This window comes from Nycticebus coucang, chromosome 12 (genome assembly GCF_027406575.1).
Source record: "Nycticebus coucang isolate mNycCou1 chromosome 12, mNycCou1.pri, whole genome shotgun sequence".
In the NCBI taxonomy this organism is placed as follows: Eukaryota; Metazoa; Chordata; class Mammalia; order Primates; family Lorisidae; genus Nycticebus; species Nycticebus coucang.
In genome coordinates this window covers 74,218,767-74,241,654 of record NC_069791.1, presented here as the reverse complement: position 1 = coordinate 74,241,654, position 22,888 = coordinate 74,218,767, and the positions used below count along the sequence as shown (strand labels likewise).

Here is a 22,888-nt window from a genome sequence, read left to right as displayed (position 1 = left end):
TCAAACTTGTGAGCTCAGGTGATCCACCCACCTGGGCCTCCCAGAGTGCTAGGATTACATGCATAAGCCACCTCACCCAGCCTGAAAAATGACTTTAAATTGATATTGGTGTATTTGAGCTTCTTCTTCCTCTCCCTCCTATTCTTCCTCTTCTCCTTGCTCTTCTTTCTTCTTCATTTTCAGACAGACTCAATCTGTTACCCAGGGCTAGAGAATCCTGTCTCAGCCTCCTGAGTAAGCTAGGAGTACAGGCATACCACCAGCCTGGCTAATTTTTAAATTCATTGTAGAGAGTAGGTCTTGGTGTGTTGTTCAGGCTGGCCTTCAACTCCTGGACTCAGCGATCCTCCTGCCTTGGTCCCTGAAAGTGCCGGGATTCAGGCATCAACCACCACACCCAGCCCAGTTTGAGCTTTTTAAGGTAGACTTTTAATGCTTTTCATGAGCTGTTTTGGATCAATCCCAGAAGGAAACAGAGCACGATTTATGTGCATGGGATTTTTCTTCTGCTTAATGCAGCAGCTTGCAAGAAGAAATATACTCTAAAAAAAGGAAATTATATAATTTTAAAAGTCATATTGATTTGTATGAAACAACTGGCTCTGCTATAAACTCTCATGAAAAGCCTTAGTAATTTGACTTAGCACTTCAATGGTATTTCTGCAGTGGAATATATTACTTTAATTTTATCATTAAAGTAATATATCACTCCAACAAAAATGTAATTTTATTGTATTATAAAGTACTATATTGGTTTGCCAAAATGGTATAATTTGGAAAAAGTATTAACTTCTTTAGGCTTGTATTTCCAAAAGTCTTTATATATTAAAATGCTATATTCTAGGCTGATAATATATATATAAAAGTATATATATTAATTATATATGTATATATATAATTTCATTTATTTATTTTTTTGTGAGACACAGTGTCACTCTGTTACCCTAGGCAGAGTGCTGTGGTGTCATCATAGCTCACAGCAACCTCAAACTTGGGCTCAGGTGATTATCTTGCCTCAGCTTCCCAAGTAACTGGAACTAAAGGTGCCCACCACAACACCCGGCTAGTTTTTCTATTTTTAGTAGAGACAGGGTCTCACGCTTGCTTAGGCTAGTCTCAAACTCCTGAGATCAAGTGATCTACCTGCTTTGGCCTCCCAGAGTACTAGGATTATAGGCGTGAGCCACCTCACTCAGCCTAGTCTGTTAATATTAACTGAAAGATATTAGCTAAATTTCTCAGTGCTCTAAATTTACAGAGGAACAGTTGTTCATATCTTTTAGCATTTTACATTTGCCTACCTCATAAAATCACCATGTGTCAAAATCACACTTCTGTAATTGCTAAAGCATGAGAGAGTAGATTACTTACTTGAATGCAATTCTGTTTTGAAGTAGCTATAACAACAAAACATTCTTTTAAATGGAGACTTGTACATATTTAACTTATAAATCAACTCCAACATAAACTGAGGTACTTAATGGTTTTAATAGTATGGTGCCACAACTGGGGGGAAATTGACTTATCCTAACCACTAAATAAACTGCAGTTTTTTTTTTTAATGGGAAATCCTTATTTCTGATTAGTGAAGACCAGGTACCATCTTAAAACAATACAGTAAATAAATTTTGTTTCATAATTTCAGGGTAAGTCATTATGGGCCATTAAATAGTATTTCTGGGGCTGGTGCCTGTAGATCAGTTGGCATGGCACCAGCCACATACACTGAGGATGGCGGGTTCGAACCCGGCCCTGGCCAGGTAAAACAACAATGACAACTGGAACAAAAAAAATGGCCAGGTGTTGTGGTGGGCGCCTGTAGTCCCAGCTACTTGGAAGGCTGAGGCAAGAGATTAGCTTAAGCCCAAGAGTTTGAGGTTGCTGTGAGCTGTGATGCCACTGCACTCTACCCGGGGCAACAGCTTGAGGCTCTGTTTTAAAAAAAAAAGTAAATAAACATATCAATGAATAAATATATAAACAAATAAATGGAAAAGATGGGTAAAGGTGGGTGGAAATGGAGAATTTCAAGAGGGAAATAAAATCTCTTTTAAAAATTGTAAATTCGGCGGCGCCTGTGGCTCAGTGAGTAGGGCGCCGGCCCCATATGCCGAGGGTGGCGGGTTCAAACCCAGCCCCGGCCAAACTGCAACAAAAAAATAGCCGGTGTTGTGGCGGGCGCCTGTAGTCCCAGCTACTCGGGAGGCTGAGGCAGGAGAATCGCTTAAGCCCAGGAGTTGGAGGTTGCTGTGAGCCGTGTGACGCCACGGCACTCTACTGAGGGCAATAAAGTGAAACTCTGTCTCTACAAAAAAAAAAAAAAAATTGTAAATTCTGGGTGGTGCCTGTGGCTCAGTGGGTAGGGCACCAGCCCCATATACTGAGGGTGGCAAGTTTGAACCCGGCCCTGGCCAAACTGCAACAAAAATTGCTGGGCGTTGTGGCGGGCGCCTCTAGTCCAGCTACTTGGGAGGCTGAGGCAAGAGAATCGCCTAAAGCTGGAGGTTGCTGTGAGCTGTGGCACTATACTGAGGGCGACAAAGTGAGACTCTGTCTCTAAAAAAAAAAAAGAAAAATTGTAAATTCTATTTCTCTGTTAAGATTTTCTGTGTCTTGGCCAGGTGTGATAGCTCACACCTCTAATCCTATTCTGGGAGGCCGAGGTCGGTGGACTGCTTGAGCTCCCAACTTCAAGACCAGCCTGAGCAAAATCAAGACCCAATCTCTAAAAAATAGCCAGCTGTTGTGGTGAGCGCCTGTAGCACTCTGGGAGGCTGAGGGGGTATTGCTTGACCTCAGCAGTTGGAGACCAGCCTGAGCAAAAGCAAGACCCCATTTTTTTTTTTTTTTGAGACAGAGCCTCAAGCTGTCGCCCTGGGTAGAGTACCGTGCATCACAGCTCACAGCAACCTCCAACTCCTGGGCTCAAGCGATTCTCCTGCCTCTGCCTCCAAAGTAGCTGGGACTACACGTGCCTGCCACAACACTTGGCTATTTTTTGGTTGTAGCCGTCATTGTTGTTTGGTGGGCCTGGGCTGGATTCGAAGCCACCAGCTCAGGTGTATGTGGTTGGCCCCTTAGCTGCTTTAACCACAGGTGCCGAGCCATCTCTTCTTTTTTTGAGACAGAGTCTCAAGCTGTTGCCTGGGTAGAGTGCCATGGTGTCATACTTCCTAGCAACCTCCAACTCTCAGACTCAAGCGATCCTTTTGCCTCAGTTTTTCTATATTTAATAGAGACAGGGGTCTCGCTTTTTGCTCAGGTTGGTCTTGAACTCATGCGCTCAAGCAATCCACCAGCCTCATCCTCCTAGAGTATTAGGATTACAGGTGCGAGGTACCTCGCCCAGCCGCAAGACCCCATTTCTACTAAAATAATTAGAAAAAATAGCTGGGCGGGTGATGCCTGTGGCTCAGTGGATAGGGTGCCGGCCACATATACCAAGGCGGGTTCAAGCCTGGCCCTGGCCAAACTACAACAAAAAATAGCCAGGCGTTGTGGCGGGCACCTGTAGTCCCAGCTACTCTGGAGGCTGAGGTAAGAGAATCGCTTAAGCCCAGGAGTTGGAGGTTGCTGTGAGTTGTGATGCCACGGCACTCCACCAAAGGCGATAAAGTGAGACTCTGTCTCTACAAAAAAAAAAAAAAAAATTAGCTGGGCATTTTGTGGTGGGTGCATGTAGTACCAGCTACTTGGGAGGCTGAGGCAGGAGTATCTCCCAAACCCAGGAGTTTGAGGTTGCTATAAGCTAGGCTGACATCATAGCACTCTAGCCTGGGGAGACAGAATGAGATTCTGTCTCAAAAAAGAAAAAAATAAAGTTTCCCACCAAACTGCACACATTGAGAATCCCAGCATGGGTTCTACAGTGCAGCCCCTCCAAGCCTCCAAGTTACTAGTTAACCTCATTGACAACCACCACCAATGCATCCTGACCTTGGTATTCAAGGCCTTGTGTGGTTCTCTCTGCCACTGAATCAGGGTTGGCTGTGACCAGTGGAATATGGTGTGGTGTTTTGAGGCCAGGCTATAAAAGGCAGTGGCACTAGGCTGGGTGTGATGGCTCACGCCTGTAATCCTAGCACTCTTGGAGGCTGAGGCAGGTGGATTGCCTGAGCTCAGGACCAGCCTGAGAGAGTGAGACCCCAGCTCTAAAAGCAGCTGGGTGCTATGACAGGCACCTATAGTCCTAGCTACTTGGGAGGCTGAGACAAGAGGAACGCTTTAGTTCAAGAGTTTGAGATTGCTGTGAACTATGATGCCAGGGCACTCACTGAGGGTAACAAAGTGGAAAAAAAAAAAAAAGGCAGTGGCACTTTGATTTGCTCTTGGGAAGTGCTCGTTTTGAAGGCTGCTGCGGGGACATATTCAAGCAGCCTGTGGAGAGCACCATGTAGTAAGCTGATGACCTCTGCCCATAGCCAGCATCAACTTGGGTGCTGCACGAGTGAGCCACATAAAAGGGTCCTTGTAAGGGAACCTAATCCCCAATCACACCCTCAAAGGACTGAAAGACCGCACACCCAAATCACACCCATGTGGCTCCCAAGATCTTGAAAAACAGAAATTATGAGCAGTGAGTGATCACTGATTAAGACTCCAAGTTTAGGAGGGATTTGTTACACATTGATTAACTCAAGTGACCACCTCTCTCCTTAAAGGCCCCGGCCCCAAGGGTGTAGCTATTTCCTGCCGTCAGTCATCTCTAGGTTGTTTCAGGATCCATTTTTTTTTTTTTTTGAGACAGAGTGGCACTTTGTCACCCTGGATAGAGTGCTGTGGCGTCATAGTTCATAGCAACCTCAGACTCTTGGGCTCAAGAGATCCTCTTGCTTCAGTCTCCCAAGTAGCTGGGACTATAGGCACTTGCCACAATACCTGGCTATTTTTATATATATATATATATATATATATATATATTTTTTTTTTTTTTTTTTGGGCTGGGGCTGGGTTTGAACCCACCACCTCTGGCATATGGGACCGGCGCCCTACTCCTTGAGCCACAGGCGCCGCCCCAATACCTGGCTATTTTTATTTATTTAGAGACAGAGTTACATTTTGTCACCCTCGGTAGAGTGGCGTGGTGTCATAGCAACCTCAAACTCTCAGGCTTAAGCAATTCTCTTGCCTCAGCCTCTTAAGTAGCCACAACTCCTGGATGTTTTAGAGACAGGGTCTTGCTCTGGCTCAGGCTGGTCTTGAACCCGTGAGCTCAGGCAATCCACTTGCCTCGGTCTCCCAGAGAGCTGGGATTACAGGTGTGAGTCATAACACCTATGGATCCACTTTTTGCCTTCCACTGTCTTTCAGTTCCCTGTGTGAACAATTCCCTGTATTAAATGCTTTACTTTCTTTCTTTCTTTTTTTTTTTGAGACAGAGTCTCACTTTGTTGCCCCACGGTAGAATGCCGTGGTGTCACAGCTCACGGCAACCTCAAAATCTTGGGCTCAAATGATTCTCTTATAGTCCCAAGTAGCTGGGTCCCAAGGTGCCTGTCATAACACCGGCTATTTTTATATTATTATTATATTATTTACATTATATTTTAATTTAGCTGGGTCCCAACGTTCCTGTCACAACACCTGGCTATTTTTATTTTATTTTTAATTATCATTTTATTTATGTTTTAATTTTTATATTATATTTTTTTGAGATGGGACTCTCACTTGGTCACCCTTGTGACCTCAAACTCTTGGGTTCAAGTGATCCTCTTGCTTCAGCCTCCCAAGTAGCTGGGACTACAGGCATCCACCACAATGCCCAGCTGTTTTTTTTTAGAGATGGGGTTTCACTTTGGCTCAGGCTGGTCTCAAACCTGTGAGCTCAGGCAATCCACTCGCCTCAGCCTCCCAAGTGCTGGGATTACAGGCATGAGCCACAGCACCCAGCTTATGCCTGGCTATTTTTTGTTTTTTATTAAATCATAGCTGTGTACATTGATATATTCATGGGGCATCATTCACTAGCTTCACAGACCGTTTACCAAGTTTCACATACACCCTTGTAAGATGCACTGCTGGTGTAATCCCACCAATCCCCTTTCCTCTACCCACGCCTGGCTATTTTTAAAGATGAGGTCTCACTCTGTCTTAGGCTGGTCTTGAACCTGTGAGCTCAGGCAATCCACCCGTCTTGGCCTCCCACAAATGCTCTGCATTTAAAGTGACTGTGTGAAGATTTCCATGTATTCAATGCCCTACATTTGAGGTAACTAGTATGGTTTCTGTCTTCCTGATAGGATCCTTGAGTTTTAGAAGACATCATTAAGTGTGAAAAAGCACTATATTCCGGAGTGTACCTCCTACCTCCCCAAAGCCAGCGTTTGGAAAACTTTCACTTGTCTTGGGGCTGGGCCATGACCTCTGTCACTCTGTAAACCTGGGCTATAGGTACTTTCTGCCCTTGACATCCTCCGATGGCCTCATCACCCCTGTACCCTTGTCTTCCTATCAGGCTTTTAATTCTTCTCTCGTTTCCACTATTTCCTTGGGACCCCCAGACACATACTGCCACACAGGACCCGGGTGGAGAGTACAGAATTTATTTTATTGTTCTGAGTCTGGGTTGTGTTCCTTGGATGTCACGATTCCTGGATGGGTTGAGTGTGTCCCACTCTTTAAGTCATAGTCCCATGGGCCTGTTTTACATTGTTTTCCAGGTTCAAAGTGCACTGAGAAAGCTTCACAGTTTTAATACTTCCTAGATGCTCAACTGAGGCAAAGTGACAGAATGGCCCTCCCACCCCGCCCGCCAAAAAAATAAAACCCCAAGCCCCCAGCAGCTGCTGCTGCAGCCGTATGAAAAAATAATACAAACTCTTTTTAAAAAATAGATTACACAGAAAGAACCCAGAGGATGGGGGAGGGAGCGTGAGGAAGGGCAGGGAGCCTCAGGGAGAGGCTGGGAAGGGGTACTGAGATGACCTCAGGGCTGGGCTGCTGGTGGACACTTGCCTTGTGCCCTTGGCCCAGTCGCCCCCTGTGCCAGGCACTGTGGCTCCCTTCCCTCCAAGGGACCCCTCTTTACCCTGAGGCCTAGTACTTGTTTCTCACTAAAGTGGCTTTGATAAAGAAAGGAAAAAGACCCAAAGTGAGAGGCAGGGCTGCTGCTCAGCCCTTCCATGGCTAGGATCAGACGTCTCTCTGCTTTGGGGGACTGGATAATTATCAATGCCCGCTGCTCCCTAGACATCCTTGGGGAACAGTGGGCCCCAGACTCGCCATTTGGCTCCTGGGAATGTACACTCCTGGGAACTTGGCCTTGCCCAGGACATACGCCCTCCCATGCACCCAGCTGTTACAGGGCACAGTTCAGGGGCTGCCTCCCAGCCCAGCTTTGGAGGGCTGCATATGGGTGCAGCATGTGCAGGATGGCCAGGGGCAGTGGTGTGTAGGATGGGGCACAACTCATGAGGCCCTCCAGCTCATGCAGGAAGAAGCCAAGACAGAGGTACAGCAGGGCCACAGGATGGTGTGTGAAGCTGGGCCAGCTCCAGGGCCTGGGCAGAGGGAGGGCAGAGGGTGAGGTCTGCGGGGTGAGAGAAGGCAAATCAGGGCCTGGCTCTGGGTGCCCGTTGCCTCAGCTGAGGGCTCTACACCTGGCCACCTCGACAGAGGAATCTGGTGAGGGTTGATTTTCCGGAGGTAGGGATAGGGGCAGCTGGGTAGGCTGGGCTCAGTCAGGGACCTCAGGGTGGGCAGGCAGTCCACTCTCGCCACGCCGGTAGGTCTCCCAGAAGCCCCTCTCCAGCTGCTCCAGCTGTGGGCCCAGTGGCAGATGGCCGGCCAAGTGCATGCGGAGTGTCTCCAGCCAGTGCTCCAGCTGCACGAAGGAGGGCCTAGGTGATACATGGGGTGGATGGTGGGTCTGGCTCTCCTGGGGATCAGCCCCACCCTCAAGGCAGCCCCACCCCACTCACCTCTTCTCAGGGTCCAGATCACAGCAGCGCACAGTAATAGGGAAGAAGCTTGGGGGGCAGTTTGGGGGACAATAGCGGTCCAGAAAACCTCTCACATTGAGGCCGAAGTCCATGGTGCGGGGCAGGTAGTCAGGGTCTGCATTCACCCGCCCAATGATCTGTCCAGCACAAAGCCCAGCAGTTATCTCAGGTACCCTAGCCTGGGCATCTGGATGCCATCCAGGTAGTCTGAGGGTAGGTCACAATGGGCCTGGCCCAGCCCAACCCTTTCCCACTGGGGTCAGGCCATTCCTTGCTGTGGGCAGCCCTGTTCCCAGAGGCCATCATGGCCTGAGGCCCTTGTAGCTCCCTAGTCTGTAGCCTGAGAGTATGGGGTGTGTAGAGGAGCCCTGGGTCCTGCCACCACTGCCAATGACCCTGTGACCTACCTCACACAGGACAATTCCAAAGGAAAATACATCCACCTTCTCATCATAGCTGCGGCCTGGGCAAAGAAACACTGTTAGCAAGTGAAACAGCACCAGGAATGATGCCAGATGGTGCTGGGCCAGGGACCGTCCAATGGGAGGGGATGTCCTGGCCAGGAGGTCAGGACAAAGGGGTTGATGCTAGCTACATCCATGGACATCGGGGCTTAGGCTCTGACCCCAACCCCACCAGGCTGAGTAACCCTTCCAGAGCTCTGAGGACGGGAGAACGAGTGCCTTGGGCAAGGAGTTCCAGGTTCAGCTTGGTCACTGACCAGCTGTGTGATTTCTGAAATACCATGAACTCTCTGGTGGCCCCAAATACTTCAAATACCTAAAACCTGTGAATGTTATGTAGGGGGAAAAAGTCATTACAGGTGTGCTTAAGTTAAGGATGTTGAGCTGTGAATCTGGACACTCTGGTGGACCTTAAGTGCCATAGCAAGTATCCTTATAAAAGACAGGGGTGGGCACGGTGGCTCACGCCTATAATCCTAGCACTTTGGGAGGTCCGAGGTGGGTGGATCACCTTAGCTCAGGACTTAAAGACCAGCCTGAGCAAGAGTAATACTCTGTCTCTACTAAAAATAGAAAAACTAATTGGGGCTTACTGGCGGACACCTGTAGTCCCAGCTATTTGGGAGGGTGAGGCAAGGGGATTGCCTGAGCCTAAGAGTTTAAGGTAGCTGTGAGCTATGATGCTACAGCACTCTACCCAGGGTACAGAGTGAGTCTCTGTCTCTAAATGAATGAATGAACGAATGAATGAATAAAAAGATAAATAAATGGGGTGGCACCTGTGGTTCAGTGACTAGGGTGCCAGCCCCATATACCAAGGGTGGCGGGTTCTGACCCGCCCCAGCCAAACGGCAACAACAACAAAAAGAGATAAATAAATGAGACAGACAGGCTGGTCCAAGTGCAGTGGTGTTTACAACCCATTATAAGAGACAGGGAAGACACATATAAGAGGAGGACCAGGCTCCATGCCCATAGCTCAGCAGCTAGGGCGCTAGCCACATACACCAGGGCTGGTGGGTTCAAACCACATTGTTGTCAAACAACAATGACAACTACAATAATAAAAAAAATAGCTAGGCGTTGTGGTGGGTGCCTGTAGTCCCAGGCACTTGGGAGGCTGAGACAAGAGAATCGCTTAAGCCCAAGAGTTTGAGGTTGCTGTGAGTGAGCTCTATAAAGGGTGACAGTGAAATTCTGTTCCAAAAAAAAAAATAGGAGGACCAGGCCCAGTGAATACAGGAGCAGACTGGAGTGATGCAGCCACAAACCTGGGAACGCAAGACAACCAGAAGCTGAAAAAGGCAAGGAATGCGTTCTCCCCTGGGTCCCCCTGGAGGGAGTATGGTCCCGTGGGATTATAGACTTCTAGCCTCCAAATCTGAGAAAGAATCTATTTCTGCTGTTTTAAGTCACTGAGGTTATAATAATTGGTTATAGCAGGCTCAGGAAACTTACACAGACTCTCTGAGCCTCAGTTTCTTCATATGTAAATGAGAATATTATCTACCTAATGGTATTAACGATGATCAGCACAGCCACTTTAATTTATTGGATGCCAACTAGGTAGTGATGAGCTTACAAACGTTATGCAATCTTCACACCACCCCTTAAAGATAGGAAACATGGGGTGACGCCTGTGGCTCAGTGAGCAGGGTGCCAGCCCCATATACCGAGGGTGATGGGTTCGAACCTGACCCTGGCTAAACTGCAACAAAAAATAGCCGGGCATGGTGGCAGGCACATGTAGTCACAGCTACTTGGGAGGCTGAGGCAAGAGAATCACCTAAGCCCAAGAGTTGGAGGTTGCTGTGAGCTGTGATGCCACTGCACTCTACTGAGGGCGACAAAGTGAGACTCTATCTCTAAAAAAAAAAAAATAGGACCATGAAGATTCTCTTTTTTTTTTTTTTTTTTGGGACAGAGCCTCAAGCTGTCACCCTGGGTAGAGTGCTGTGGCATTACAGCTCACAGCAACCTCCAACTCCTGGGCTCAAGCGATTCTCTTGCCTCAGTCCCCCAAGTAGCTGGGACTACAGGCGCTTACCACAATGCCCGGCTATTTTTTGGTTGTAGCCGTCATTGTTGTTTGGCAGGCCCGGGCTGGATTCAAACCTGCCAGCTCAGGTGTATGTGGCTGGCACCTTAGCCACTTGAGCCATAGGCGCAGAGCCGAAAAGTCTCTTATAGGCAAACCAGGGGCTGGCTCTGGGCAAAGGTCCGAGATATGTTAACTATATTAACTTGGTCAGTGCTGGTGTTGAGCTGACCCATGGTTGGCTCACCCTGAACCTGTGTTTGCGTATCACCTGCTTGTGCTGGGACTTTATAACGTATACTCTGGGCATACATAGGACCACTGACCACAAAGAAATGAAGTAGGGAAGCGAGGCCCTGTGGGAGGCAGAACCATGGTCTTCTAAAGACACCCATGTCCTACTCCTGGCATGTGTCCATGTGCTACTTTACGTGAAACTTTGCATGTGGGATTAAATTAAGGGTCTTGAGTTGGAGATAGTAGCCTGGGTCATCCAGGTGGGTCCAGTGCTCTCCAACAAGGGAGAAATGAGGTAGTCCCCAGGAGCTAGAAATGACAGGAAGACAGATTTTCCCTGGAGCCACCAGAAGCAGCGCAGCCCAGCCCAGCCAACACCTTGACTTTTAGTCTGGTAAGACTGATGTTAGGCTTTGCACCTCCAGAACTGTACGATAATTTAAGCCAAGTGTGTAGGAATGTGTTACAGCAGAAATAGGAAACTAACCAGGACCCAAAGAGGAAGCAGAAGGTCTGAGAAATTCGGGGGAGACCAGAGGCTTGGTGGCCACAGCTCTGCTGGGTCCCTGGGCCCCCCGAAGACAGTGCCAGGTCTAGCCCAGGGGTCTGGGAGCCCTGGCAGTTGAGGTACCCACTCACCGTTGATCATCTCGGGCGCCATCCAGTAGGGGTTGCCTACCACAGTATAGCGCTTTTTACGGTCTGGTTTCTTGAGGCTTCGCAGATCCTCGGGCTGAGTCTTCTCGTCCACCATAAGCCGTGCCAGTCCGAAGTCAGCCACCACCACATTCTTGTTCTGGGAGATGCAACATGGTCACCCTGAGACCTGATCCTGGCACTGCCTGTCCAGCATGCTCCTGGCTGGGACCCCACAACAATCCCAGACAGCCCAGAACACACCTCTGACACCCCGGGGCTGGTGCAGGGTCTGTCCTTGGCAAATGGAGCTTTTGGAAACAACTGACAATGCCACCACAATGCTGTACCCTCTGCCCGTCCACACCACTCCCCTAAACCATCCTGGTGCACTCCCCTCCTCTAAGTACTTCCTCTGCCCCATGAGGACACTAGTGCTGCCTTGTTTAGAAAACAGGAATTCTGATTAGAGATCCAGGCCCTACATATGCCACGTCACAGATTTCATCTTTAATTCTCCTAACAATCCAGTGAAGTCTGATTTTTATCCTCATTTTACAAATAAGGGGCCCACACAGGTTAAGCAAGTTGCCCAAGGTCCCAGCTGTCAGTGACAAAGCTGGGATTTAAACCTACAACTTTGGACTCAGCGCCTGTAAGCACAGTGGTTACTACGCCAGCTACATACATCGAGGGTAGTGGGTTTGAACCCGGCTCAGGCCAGCTAAACAATGACAACTGCAACAAAAAATAGCTGGGCCTTGTGGTGGGCACCTGTAGTCTCAGCTACTTGGAGGCTGAGGCAAGAGGAATCTTTTTTTTTTTTGTTACATAAATTAACCCATTTATTAGTAGCTTGTGTTGTCTGAAATTTATAAATTACCCAGTCTAAGGCTTTCTGTAATAGCAACACAAAATGGACTAAGACACTTAATGCCAGGGGCCCTGGTAGCCTGGACCCTACACTGAGGAACAAGTAATGGACACAGCAAGAAGGCAGGGCCCCAGCCAGCCAGGGGTCAGAACCAGGCTCTTCCTGAAGGGAAGAACCCTGTGCTCCCTCTGGGAGTGACATAAATGAGGACAGGCACCTGGAGAAAACTGTACAGGATAGCAGATTGGTGTGGGGGAGGAGGGAAGCTGACCATGTGTCCCAGGTCCCCCTAGATTAGGCTGCAGGTAAACATGGTCCCTCTCGGGGTCCATCACCTGAGGTGTAATACCAGGTGGCAGGCTGGTCAGGGGATCTTGACCCGGATCCTTGGACCCTCCTTCCTGCCTGGTTCTCACAAGCCAGTGCCCACTGGGATTGTTTGAGTGCTGATTCCTGCCTGTGCCTTTCAGAAGACCTGAGGTGGGGGCTAGCAATCTGCACTTTTAATGAGAACCCCAGGGTCTTCTGACACAGGGTCTGTAGACCCTGCTATGGGAAACACAGCTCTAGAGGAAACAGTGAGGGTGACCACTAGGATTCTCAGAGGCCCCATGTTGTAAGAGGGGTTCTAAAGTCCTGTTTGTACACAGATAAGATTTCAGGGACAGGAAGGTTCACAACTCTCAGATTCTTTTTTTTTTTTTTTCGAGACAGAGTCTCACTTTATCGCCCATGGTAGAGGGTTCTGGCATCATAGCTCACAGCAACCTCCAGCTTTTGGGCTTAGGCGATTCTCTTGCCTCAGCCTCCAGTGTAGCTGGGACTACAGGTGCCCGTCACAACACCCAGCTATTTTTGTTGCAGTTTGGCCAGGGCTGAGTTTGAACCCACCACCCTCGGTATATGGGGCCGGCGCCCTACTCACTGAGCCACAGGTGCCACCCATTCTTTTTTTTAGAGACAGTCTCATTTTGTCACCCTCGGTAGAGTGCTGCGGCATCACAGCTCATAGCAACCTCAGACTCCTGGGCTTAGGTGATTTTCTTAACCTCAGCCTCCCTAGTAGCTGGGACTATAGGCACCAGCCACAGTGAATGCCCGGCTATATTTTGTTGCAGTTTGGTTGTAGCTGGGTTCCAACCCACCAGCCTTGGTATATGGGGCTAGTGCCCTACCCACTGAGCCACAGGTGCCGCCCAATTCTCAGATTGTTATTTTTTTTTTTTTTAGAGATAAAGGCTCATTTTATCGCCCTTCATTGAGTGCTGTGGCATCACAGTTCACAGCAACCTCCAACTCCTGGGCTTAGGCGATTCTCTTGCCTCAGCCTCCCGAGTAGCTGGGACTACAGGTGCTTGGCACAATGTCCAGCTATTTTTTTGGTGTAGTTTGGCCAAGGCTGGGTTCAAACCTGCCACCCTTGGTATATGGGGCCGGCACCCTATCCACTGAGCTACAGGCACCGCCCAACTCTCAGATTCTTAAGGGATGATTCCAGGTGTGGGATTGAGGCCTCAAAGGCCTGCCTTCTCCCCTGTCCTGCCTCCCACACTGGCTCCACCTACAGCAGTGACTTCCTGCCCACCAGTATGAACAGACTCCCTGGGAAGCCTGTGAGATTCAGCTTTGCCCCTCTCTTTACTCACTGCCCACTGCTTCCCACGGTGCCTAGAGACTCCCAGTGCTTCCTAAGACACTCATGGAGGCCATCAATCCCACTCTGTAATAAGCGACTCATCTCTTCCTGAATATCACACCTCAGGGCCTTTGCACATGCTGTTCCCGCCATTGAAAACTCTTCCTGCCAGCTTGCCCAGTCATGCATGACCCAGGCCACTCACCTCTCGGACTAAGCAGTTGTGGGAGTTGAGGTCTCGGTGGATGATGTTCATGGAGTGGAGGTAGGCCTGGAGGGAGGGGTGGAGGTCAGGAGGCATTAGCTCATAGAAACCCCAGCCCTGTCCGACCTCCTCCAGGGGCTCCCCTTCCCCCACACCAGCCTTGCCAGTTGGGAGTATTCTTCCTACTCTCCATTTAAGTAGGGCCTGCTTTCAAAGCTTCCCTCTGGGTTCTGCTTGGCAATTCCTTGAGGGATTTTAGGTTAGCTGCAGAGAATACTTTTATATGTGAGACTGGATCACCTGGTTCACTCACCATCCCTGAAGCAATGTCCTTGGCAAAGCTCACCCTCTGACTCCATGGGTACTGGCTGTCCTGCGGGTGGAGAGAGAATGGCCAGTGTAGAGCCAGTGGGAGCTCCAGAGGCAGGGACACTTGCATGAGAGAGGCAGGCAGGGGCAAGTGTGCTAGAGGGCCTGATGCCTCCCTGCTTTGGGACCCACAACTGTCTGCTTCTAAGGGGTTGGGGTGAACCACTCAAAATGTCATTTTCTAACAGAAATGATTTCAAACACTAAGGGGGGTATATTCTTCTGTATCTCCCAATCTGCCTCCTCTGAGAAAAAATGCTATACCCATATTTATCTTCTACAGAAATCCCATCTTTTCAGGTTTTTAGAGAAATCTGAACCTACTTTCACAGAGAGGTAAGAAACAGCAGGGTCCAATGAGGTCACTTGGAGAGCCCCAGTGCTGTGTCACACCAGGATAATGGGGCTTTCAGCTCAAATCATTTGGGGAGCTGCCTCGGTCTCCAACCTCCTCCCCTTGGAGACCACAAGGGAGAAGGTCAGAGCATCAGAGCCTATTAAAGACTCAGTTATGCAGTTAGGAAGTCTAACCTGGTAGAGTCCAGCTTTTCTTTCTTTCTTTTTTATTTTTTTTTTAATTTTATTTTTTTTTTGTTGTTTTTGGCCGGGGCTGGTTTTGAACCCGCCACCTCTGGCATATGGGACCCGCGCCCTACTCCTTGAGCCACAGATGCCGCCCTCTTTTTTATTTTTTTGAGACAGTCTTAAGCTGTCCCTCTGGGTAGAGTGCTGTGACATCATAGCTCACAGCGACCTCCAACTCTTGTGCTCAAGCGAACCTCTTGCCTCAGATTTTGTATTTTTAGTAGAGAGAGGTCTTGCTGTAGCTCATGCTGGTCTCAAATCTGTGAGTGCAAGTAATTCACCTGCCTTGGCCTACCAGAGTGCTAGGACTGGCTAATTTTTAAAAGTTGTTCTTTTTTAGAAATGGGATCTTGGGTGGTACTTGTGGTTCAGTGGGTAGGGCACCAGCCCCATATACCAAGGGTGGTGAATTTGAACCTGGCCTCGGCCAAACTGCAACAAAATAATAGTCGGGTGTTGTGGCGGGCACCTGTAGTCCCAGCTACTTGGGAGGCTGAGGGAAGAAAATCGCCTAAGCCCAGGAGTTGGAGGCTGCTGTGAGCTGTGATGGCATAGCACTCTACTAAGGGTGATAAAGTGAGATTCTGTCTCTAAAGGAAAAAAAAAAAAAAAAAAAAAGAAAGAAAAGAAATGGGATTTTGCTATGTCGCCCAGGTTGGTCTTCCATTCTTGGGGCAAAAGTGAAGCCCCGTGTTTCTTTTCCTTTTTTTTGCAGTTTTTGGCCGGGGCTGGTTTGAACCTGCCACCTCCGGCATATGGGGCCAGGGCCCTACCCCTGAGCCACAGTACCGCCTAAAAACTAAATACAAGTGAAAGAATACTTTTCCTTTTTTTTTTTTTGTAGTTTTTGGCTGGGGCTGGGTTTGAACTCGCCACCTCCAGCATATGGAGCCAGCGCCCTACTCCTTTGAGCCACAGGTGCTAAAGCCCCGTGTTTCTAAATTGTACCTGACCACAGAACTCTTCCTGCAAAGTTAACACCTATCAGCAGCCCACAGGGCCCACACTTCAGGAAATACCAGATAATCCAACCTGACGAAGTGAGGACACAGAGGTTTAGGGAGGGGAAGGGGAATACAATTGTGTGGTCTCAGAGAGATACTGAAACGGGGCTGGGAGCCAGCACTGGATCCCAGACACTGTCCAGGATGAATGCTACAAGGCATCCCCAATAGCACTTTATTCCTAGAGATGGATTTTTAATTTAGCCCAATTCCTTAAAGAAAGTGCTGAATAGTATGGCACATATTTAATAGTAAAAAGGATTTAGTTTAACCAGAAGCAAAAGAGGCCCACCATGGATTGATAATTGGAAGGCACCTCTGACCTTCTGCAGGTGTGGCAGGCTATAGCTGGCCTGAGGCTAGCTGGGCCCCAAAATAGTCTGTGGGTTCCCTCAGAGAGGCTGTGCCCTCTCCAACTTCTTCCTGGCTTTAGATGGCGTTAGCACCCTATTTGGCTGGGAATCAGGGCCTTTGAGACTCCTGTGGTCAATCCCTACTGGAGAGCTGAGGACACTTAAGTGCTGAGAGGGTATTGCCTTGGCTAGGGCCAAGCAGTGGTGGTGGTTGGGATGGTGTGGTGGGCGGGGCATCCCGGGGACTCACCATACTCTTGATGATGCCCCGCAGGGTGCCCCCCTTGATGTACTCAGTGATGAAGTTGAGCCTCTTGTCCTTGTAGAGCACTCCAATGAACTTGAGCACATTAGGGTGCTCCAGGCACCGCATGACCTTCACCTGGTGGGACACAAACAGGCTGGGGCCAGTCTTGGACTGATCTGAGCTGTGCTCCAATCTCTTCTCCTCCTACCCCCTGACCAGAGGTCACGGACAGCCCCACAAAGAAGCCCCTGGGCCCCTCCGCTCTCCTTGTGCATCTTGCCTGGGTCACTCTCAGCCTCACGGTGCCTTGCCCTTTTTGCCCTCATGGCAGATACTTTCTCTTTTTTCAAAGTGTGGCTCAAGTATCACATTCTCCTGGACACTGTGCCAGCCCACTGCGTCTCAACGGGGACAGGGCGTGGGGACCTGGAAGTCTGGCCTGGAGGGATGTGTGAGTTATACTCACTGACCTCCTTGAGGAATGTCCTTTGGGTCTCCTCGTCGAACCTGATCAGCTCCTTCATCACCATCACCTCACCTGTCTCTCGGTGTGTCACCTGTGCAGGGGACACAAGGGTGTGAAGACTCGGACTGACAGGCTCTGCTACAGGCCTGGCTTTAGAAAGCTCCCACCCTGGGACCACCAGGGAGAGGGAGATGTGCGGATGGCTTCAGACTCTTTGTCTTTGCCTGGGATGCTCCCAGACACCCCAGGGTGGGACACCTCATCCCTGTATAGCTGAGAAAACTGAAGCACTGAGAGGTTGCCCAACAGGGCCACAATCATCAAGTTAGCAGGAAAGGGGGGTTGCTGGGACTTAGGTACAGGACCCCCTGACCCAGGGCTAGCTATCTGCTCTGTTGGCCTGTCTCCTAGAGGTCAAAAGTGGCTGGCCAGGGGACTGGGGATGGATATCTGGACCACCTGATCTGTCTAGCCCATTCACAGCCAGGTGGCATCAGAGACAGGGGAAGGCTCAAGTCTCTGCTTGGGAAGAGGGTGAAGGGGGTGGGCATCCCAGAGGCCATGGGAGGGGGGTAGCATCAGCCCCAATGTGGGGCCCTGAGGAGGGGACTTCCAGGTCAGTCTAGACTGCCCTGCCTGCCCACCCCCCACAGTTTTGGTCTGTTGTGGTAGGTCCCAACCCTTTAACCAGCTCAAGGAGGCCAGCGGGGAGCTGAGAGCACTGGCTAGAGAGTCTAGAAGTCGTGTATCCCTTCTGTTGTACAGCCACGGATAAGGGAGAGCTGAAGAGCCTCTCCCAGATCACCCCCTCCCCACCACTGGGCATGAGCTGTACCTTGATGGCCTGGCCAAAGCAGCCCTTGCCCAACACCTCCCCATGGATGAGGTCCGATGGCCGGAAGATGCGGTGTGCCCGGCAGACGACGCGGAGGGACTCAGAGCGGCCATGGTCCTTGTGCTGGGAGGCGGGGGAGCCCAGCGAGCCAGCTCCCGGGGACCTGTCGATGCTGCGGCTCCTCCTGGGGAGGCATATGGGCCCAGTGCCAATGAGGGTGGCAGCACCCAGCTGAGGCCCTGCCCCTCCCTCCTTCTGCCTGCTGTGCCGCATCCATGATCTTACGTCTGCTCACTCCCCCTGGGCCCCAGCCTGCATCCCACCCTTGCTCTGGTGCCAGCACCCAGCTCCCCTCACCTGGCATCCTCCTCTGTTTTTCTGTTTGAAACCCACTGTCGTGCTACTGCCCTCAGTAGGAATGTTTATCCTTAGCCTCCTCTGCTGGGTGGCCCTGGGTCAGACACTTTGTCTCCTAGCACATGATCCTGGGCTTTGGGGGACGGAGGCAAATGCCCTGCCTAAGACACCCATAATCCTGTCACATGGGTAGACTCGCAGGGTGGCCTGAGCTCTAGATAAACACAGGCGAGGAGGAAATACAAACCTTTAATACCACCATTGTTTACAGCAGGGGCTGTCACCCCAGAAAGTCATCACCAGGAGTCCTGAGAAGGTCCAACAGTAAGTGGAGTGAGGACTAGGCCACCTCTGGGTTTTTCTCTCACGCCACCTCTCCAGGTTCAAGAGGACATGGGACCCTCGGTACCCTGCCTGGACCACAACAATGGCCCACTAGCTGTCCTGAGTGGTCCTGAGTGACCCCATTCTAAGTCTTTCCTGAATAGGGACTAGAGTGGACTTGGTGAAACACATCATTTTCTTAAGATACCCCTTTGGGGGGGCCCATGATGGATGGGACAAAGGCTAAAGACTCCTGCTACATTTGATGCCCTGCATTTGCTTCTGCCTCAGGGCCCAGCTCTCATTATTCCTAATCTTACCCGGCATCCTGCCCCCCAAATACTCTGGAACTCCCTTGCTTAGGAGCTGTCTCCCTGCATTTACTACCTCTTACCACCCTCCCTCTTTCAGTTCCCAGTACCCAACACAGGGCCCAGGGCTAAGGCCCAGCATTAGGGGAAACACCTGGCCAACCTGAGCAGCAGGCTGACTTACAAGAAAGGCTTCTGCCCAGCAGAGCTACCAGCCTCCCCGCTGGGGGTGTGAACCGGGGAAACCAGAGGGCTGATCTCAGGCCCTGGCCCTTGGCCTAGTGTGTCATGGGGGTCATGCTCGAGAGTCAGCTGCAGCAGACGACTGGTCTCCTGGATCAGCAGATCGATCTGGGGAGAGCAGGAATGTGAAGTGGAGAGTCCACCATAGTGCAAGTACAGGGAGGGGACAAGTGTGAAGGCACCACTGTGATGAGGCCCATACCTCATCCAGGGGCACGTTCCGGATAGGTGTGCCATTGATTTCTAGGATCCGGTCTCCAACATGGATGGAATTCTTCACATCAGGGCTCATGCAGCCTGGGTCCACTCTGTGGGTAGAGTAGTGGTCAGGCCAGTGCCTGTCTGTCCCCTGGAGTCTTAATAGGAAACTAAAGCCAAGGGTCCAAACCAGGGTTAAGGGGGTATAGGATTCTATATCATATGACTGGGGAAGTAGCAATTATCCAGAACACGGAGTTCTGGATTTTAGTGAGATGGATTCTGTAATTTGTTTTTTTTTTGGTAGAGACAGAGTCTCACTGTACTGCCCTCGGGTAGAGTGCCATGACATCACACAGTTCACAGCAACCTCTAACTCTTGGGCTTACGTGATTCTCTTGCCTCAACCTCCCAAGCAGCTGGGACTACAGGCGCCCGCCACAACGCCCAGCTATTTTTTGTTGCAGTTTGGCCGGGGCTGGGTTTGAACCCGCTACCCTCGGCATATGGGGCTGGCACCCTACTCACTGAGCCACAGGCGCTGTCCTGGATTCTGTAATTGATTACTGATGTCTGCCACAGGTGCGAACTGGAGAAAGGTGGGACACTTGTAGGTAGTAGCCACCCACAGTGGATGTTCAGCAGCTCCTATTCAGCAGACCATTATCTCTACTGTGGCGGACAGACCTATTCTTTCAACTGCCTAGTATGCTTGGGGCAGATGAGTGTCTAAGACGGGTTCTAAGAGTTCTGATTGGCTGGGTCGGGTGGCTCACACTTGTAATCCTAGCACTCTGGAAGGCTGAGGTGGGTGGATTGCTTGACCTCAGGAGATGGAGATCAGCCTGAGCCACAGTGAAACCCTGTTTCTATTAAAAATAGAAAAACTAGCTAGCTGTGGTGGTGGGCACATATAGTCCCAGCTACTTGGGAAGCTGAGGCAAGAGGATTACTTAAGCCCAGGAGTTTGAAGTTGCTGTGAGCTATGATGCCATGGTACTCTATCCAGGGTGACAGAGTCAGACTCTGTCTCAAAAAAAGAAAAAAAAAAGGTCAGGATCCACTGGCTTCCAATTTGACTCCTAAATTTGCCCTGCAAAATGAGACTAAACCTGCTACTTCTGAATTGGCAGGAAGGGGCTGGCAGCTTACCCTGAGCCACAGCTGCAGGGTTAAGACAGGCAAAATGCCCTCAATTAGTTGGCCATAACTAACTCACAAAAAGGCCAACTTGCCTAATTTACTTGCTTCTTTTAACTCTTTGGTGTTAGTTACCTGGTTTTTATTTTGTTTCATGAAATACATATATATATATATATATTTTTTTTTTGACATAGAGTCTCACTGTGTCACCCAGGCTAGAGTTCTGTGGTCTCAGCCTAGCTCACAGAAACCTCAAACCCCTGGTTCAGGTTCTAGCAATTCTCTTGTCTCAGCCTCTGAAGCAGCCGGGACTATAGGCACCTAAAACACCTGGCTAAATTTTTCTATTTTTAGTGGAGACAGCGTCTCACTCTTGCTCAGACTGGTCTCAAACTCTTGAGCTCAAGTGATCCTGCTTCAGCTTCCCAGAGTGCTAGGATTATGGGCATGACACACCACGCTTGATCTCATAAAAGATTTTTAAAGAAAGTTCATTTTGCTTCTGCCATATTTCTCCCTGAGATGGAGAAGGGGATAGAGAAAGGCAGACATGAGACTCAGAACTTGATGAAAAACAGATTCATAAAAATTATTCATTATTGGGCCAGGCGAGGTGGCTCATGCCTGTAATCCTAGATTCTGGGAGGATGAGGCAGGTGGACTGCCTGAGCTCATGAGTTCAAGACCAGCCTGAGCAAGAGAGAGACTCCATCTCCAAAAATAGCTGGGTATTACAGCTAGTTCCTATAATCCCAGTTACTCAGGGGGCTGAGGCAAGAGAAATCACTTGAGTTTGATGTTGCTGTGAGCTGTGACGCATGGCACTCCATCAAGGGCGACAAAGTGAGACTGTCTCAAAAACAACAACAAAAAAAGACTTAATTTCTTCATTTTCAAGACTATTTTCTCACATGGGGAAAAACTCTCCCTTATGGTAGGAAGCTAACTAATAAATGCAGGAGGAAAATAAGAGTTAGAAAATCCCTATTTCTGCCATCATAGTAATAACTGCTACAGGAAAGACTCATCAATAGATGATAAAACCATCTAATGAAAGCTTTCTGGAAACAGGATATTTACAGGCTCAAATCTGACAAACGGCTTATTGATTACAATGGGAGAAAAATCCTTTACAACAGAGAAAACTAACCAAGCAATCAAAATTAACATCCCCAGTAAAGGGCATACTGACATCCTATGTCTCCTGGCAAGACGCGCTTGGCAGGACACGGCATTGCTTATGCTGTATCAGGCCAAAAAACAGAACCTAAATCTAATGAAGAAGAAACAACCAGTCAAACCCAAATTTGGGGACATTTTACTTAACAACTGGCTCGTATGTTTCAAATGTCAAGGTTGTGAAGAACAATGAAAAGCTAAGGAAATGGGGTGGCGCCTGTGGCTCAAAAGGGATAGGGTGCCGGCCCCATACGCCAGAGATGGTGGGTTCAAACCCAGCCCTGGCCGAAAATTGCAAAAAAACAAAAAAAGCTAAGGAAATGTTGCAGATTAAAAGAGACTTGAAGAGACACAAAAAAAAAAAAAAAAAAAAAGAAGAGACATAATTAAATGTAATATATGAGTCTGGGTTGGACACTGGATTGGGAGGAACTGCCTATATATGGACTGTACATGAGATAATGGTATCAATATTAAATTTCCTCTCAAAAGAAAAAAAAAGCTGTAAAGACAAAAAAACGATTATTTTCATTGATAAAAAGGCTTGGCATGGCTATAATCTTAAAGACTTACTCCTTAACTCTCTGTGTCTTCCTCCCTTAGTGTCCTATGAAGGTATCAGGGGGCCAGGGCCTAGGTAAGTTAATCTGTCCTTAAAATGCTGCTATGAACAAAACAAAAAGCAGTCAATTAAAACTAGTTTAAAACAAATAAGCTAATCTTTGGTGAGTTGAGCTGTTTTCCGAGAAGAGTGTGGTGGCTCTTTGCGGAAATTACTGGGATGTTGCAGATATTGGCTAGAAAGAATGCTCCTTCAGTGAGACAGACAGGGAGGAGCTGTCAGAGACTCTCTTTGTTTCTAAAATTCTGCCTGGTTTTCAAGAACCAGCTGGGGCCTCTGGTAAGAGCTCTCGGTCTGGAAGTTCCCACATCTCTCTCACCAACCTGTTTGTTCACTTGGATATATAGGCAGCTAATGACTGGGGTGATGTCAAGGTGAGGGTAGAAACACACAGTTCAGGCCAGTATCACTTTCCTTTCTCTAAGCTACCCTTACGTCTCACCACTGCCTGCATAGTGCTTGGTCCCCGACAGCTGTGTGAGAAAGCCACTGCATCAAGTGTAAGCTGGCACTTGGCTTCTGTGCCCGGAAGTTGAGACATGGAATACTACTTCTTAAGGTGCCAGAGAACATTCTGGAGAAATCTTAGAAGGCTCCAAGGTATCCAATTTCCTCAGACAGA

The 22,888-nt window shown here is 49.1% G+C and overlaps 1 protein-coding gene across 3 annotated transcripts in view; it reads right to left on the bottom strand.

Moving 5' to 3' along the window:
- Window positions 1–6,523: 6,523 nt before the first annotated feature.
- Window positions 6,524–22,888, bottom strand: part of LIMK1 (LIM domain kinase 1) — a 30,730-nt gene continuing 14,365 nt past the window's right edge. For all 3 annotated transcript variants that reach the window (XM_053557066.1, XM_053557068.1, XM_053557067.1), the window contains 11 exons: window positions 19,327–19,432; window positions 19,066–19,232; window positions 17,890–18,073; window positions 17,059–17,145; window positions 16,592–16,723; window positions 14,344–14,403; window positions 14,031–14,096; window positions 11,319–11,475; window positions 8,348–8,403; window positions 7,920–8,077; window positions 6,524–7,838 (listed from right to left, as the gene is read on the bottom strand). In XM_053557066.1, the coding sequence (XP_053413041.1) occupies window positions 7,676–7,838; window positions 7,920–8,077; window positions 8,348–8,403; window positions 11,319–11,475; window positions 14,031–14,096; window positions 14,344–14,403; window positions 16,592–16,723; window positions 17,059–17,145; window positions 17,890–18,073; window positions 19,066–19,232; window positions 19,327–19,432 (1,336 nt within the window). In that variant the 3' untranslated portion in view covers window positions 6,524–7,675. The remainder of the gene's footprint in view (window positions 7,839–7,919; window positions 8,078–8,347; window positions 8,404–11,318; window positions 11,476–14,030; window positions 14,097–14,343; window positions 14,404–16,591; window positions 16,724–17,058; window positions 17,146–17,889; window positions 18,074–19,065; window positions 19,233–19,326; window positions 19,433–22,888) is intronic.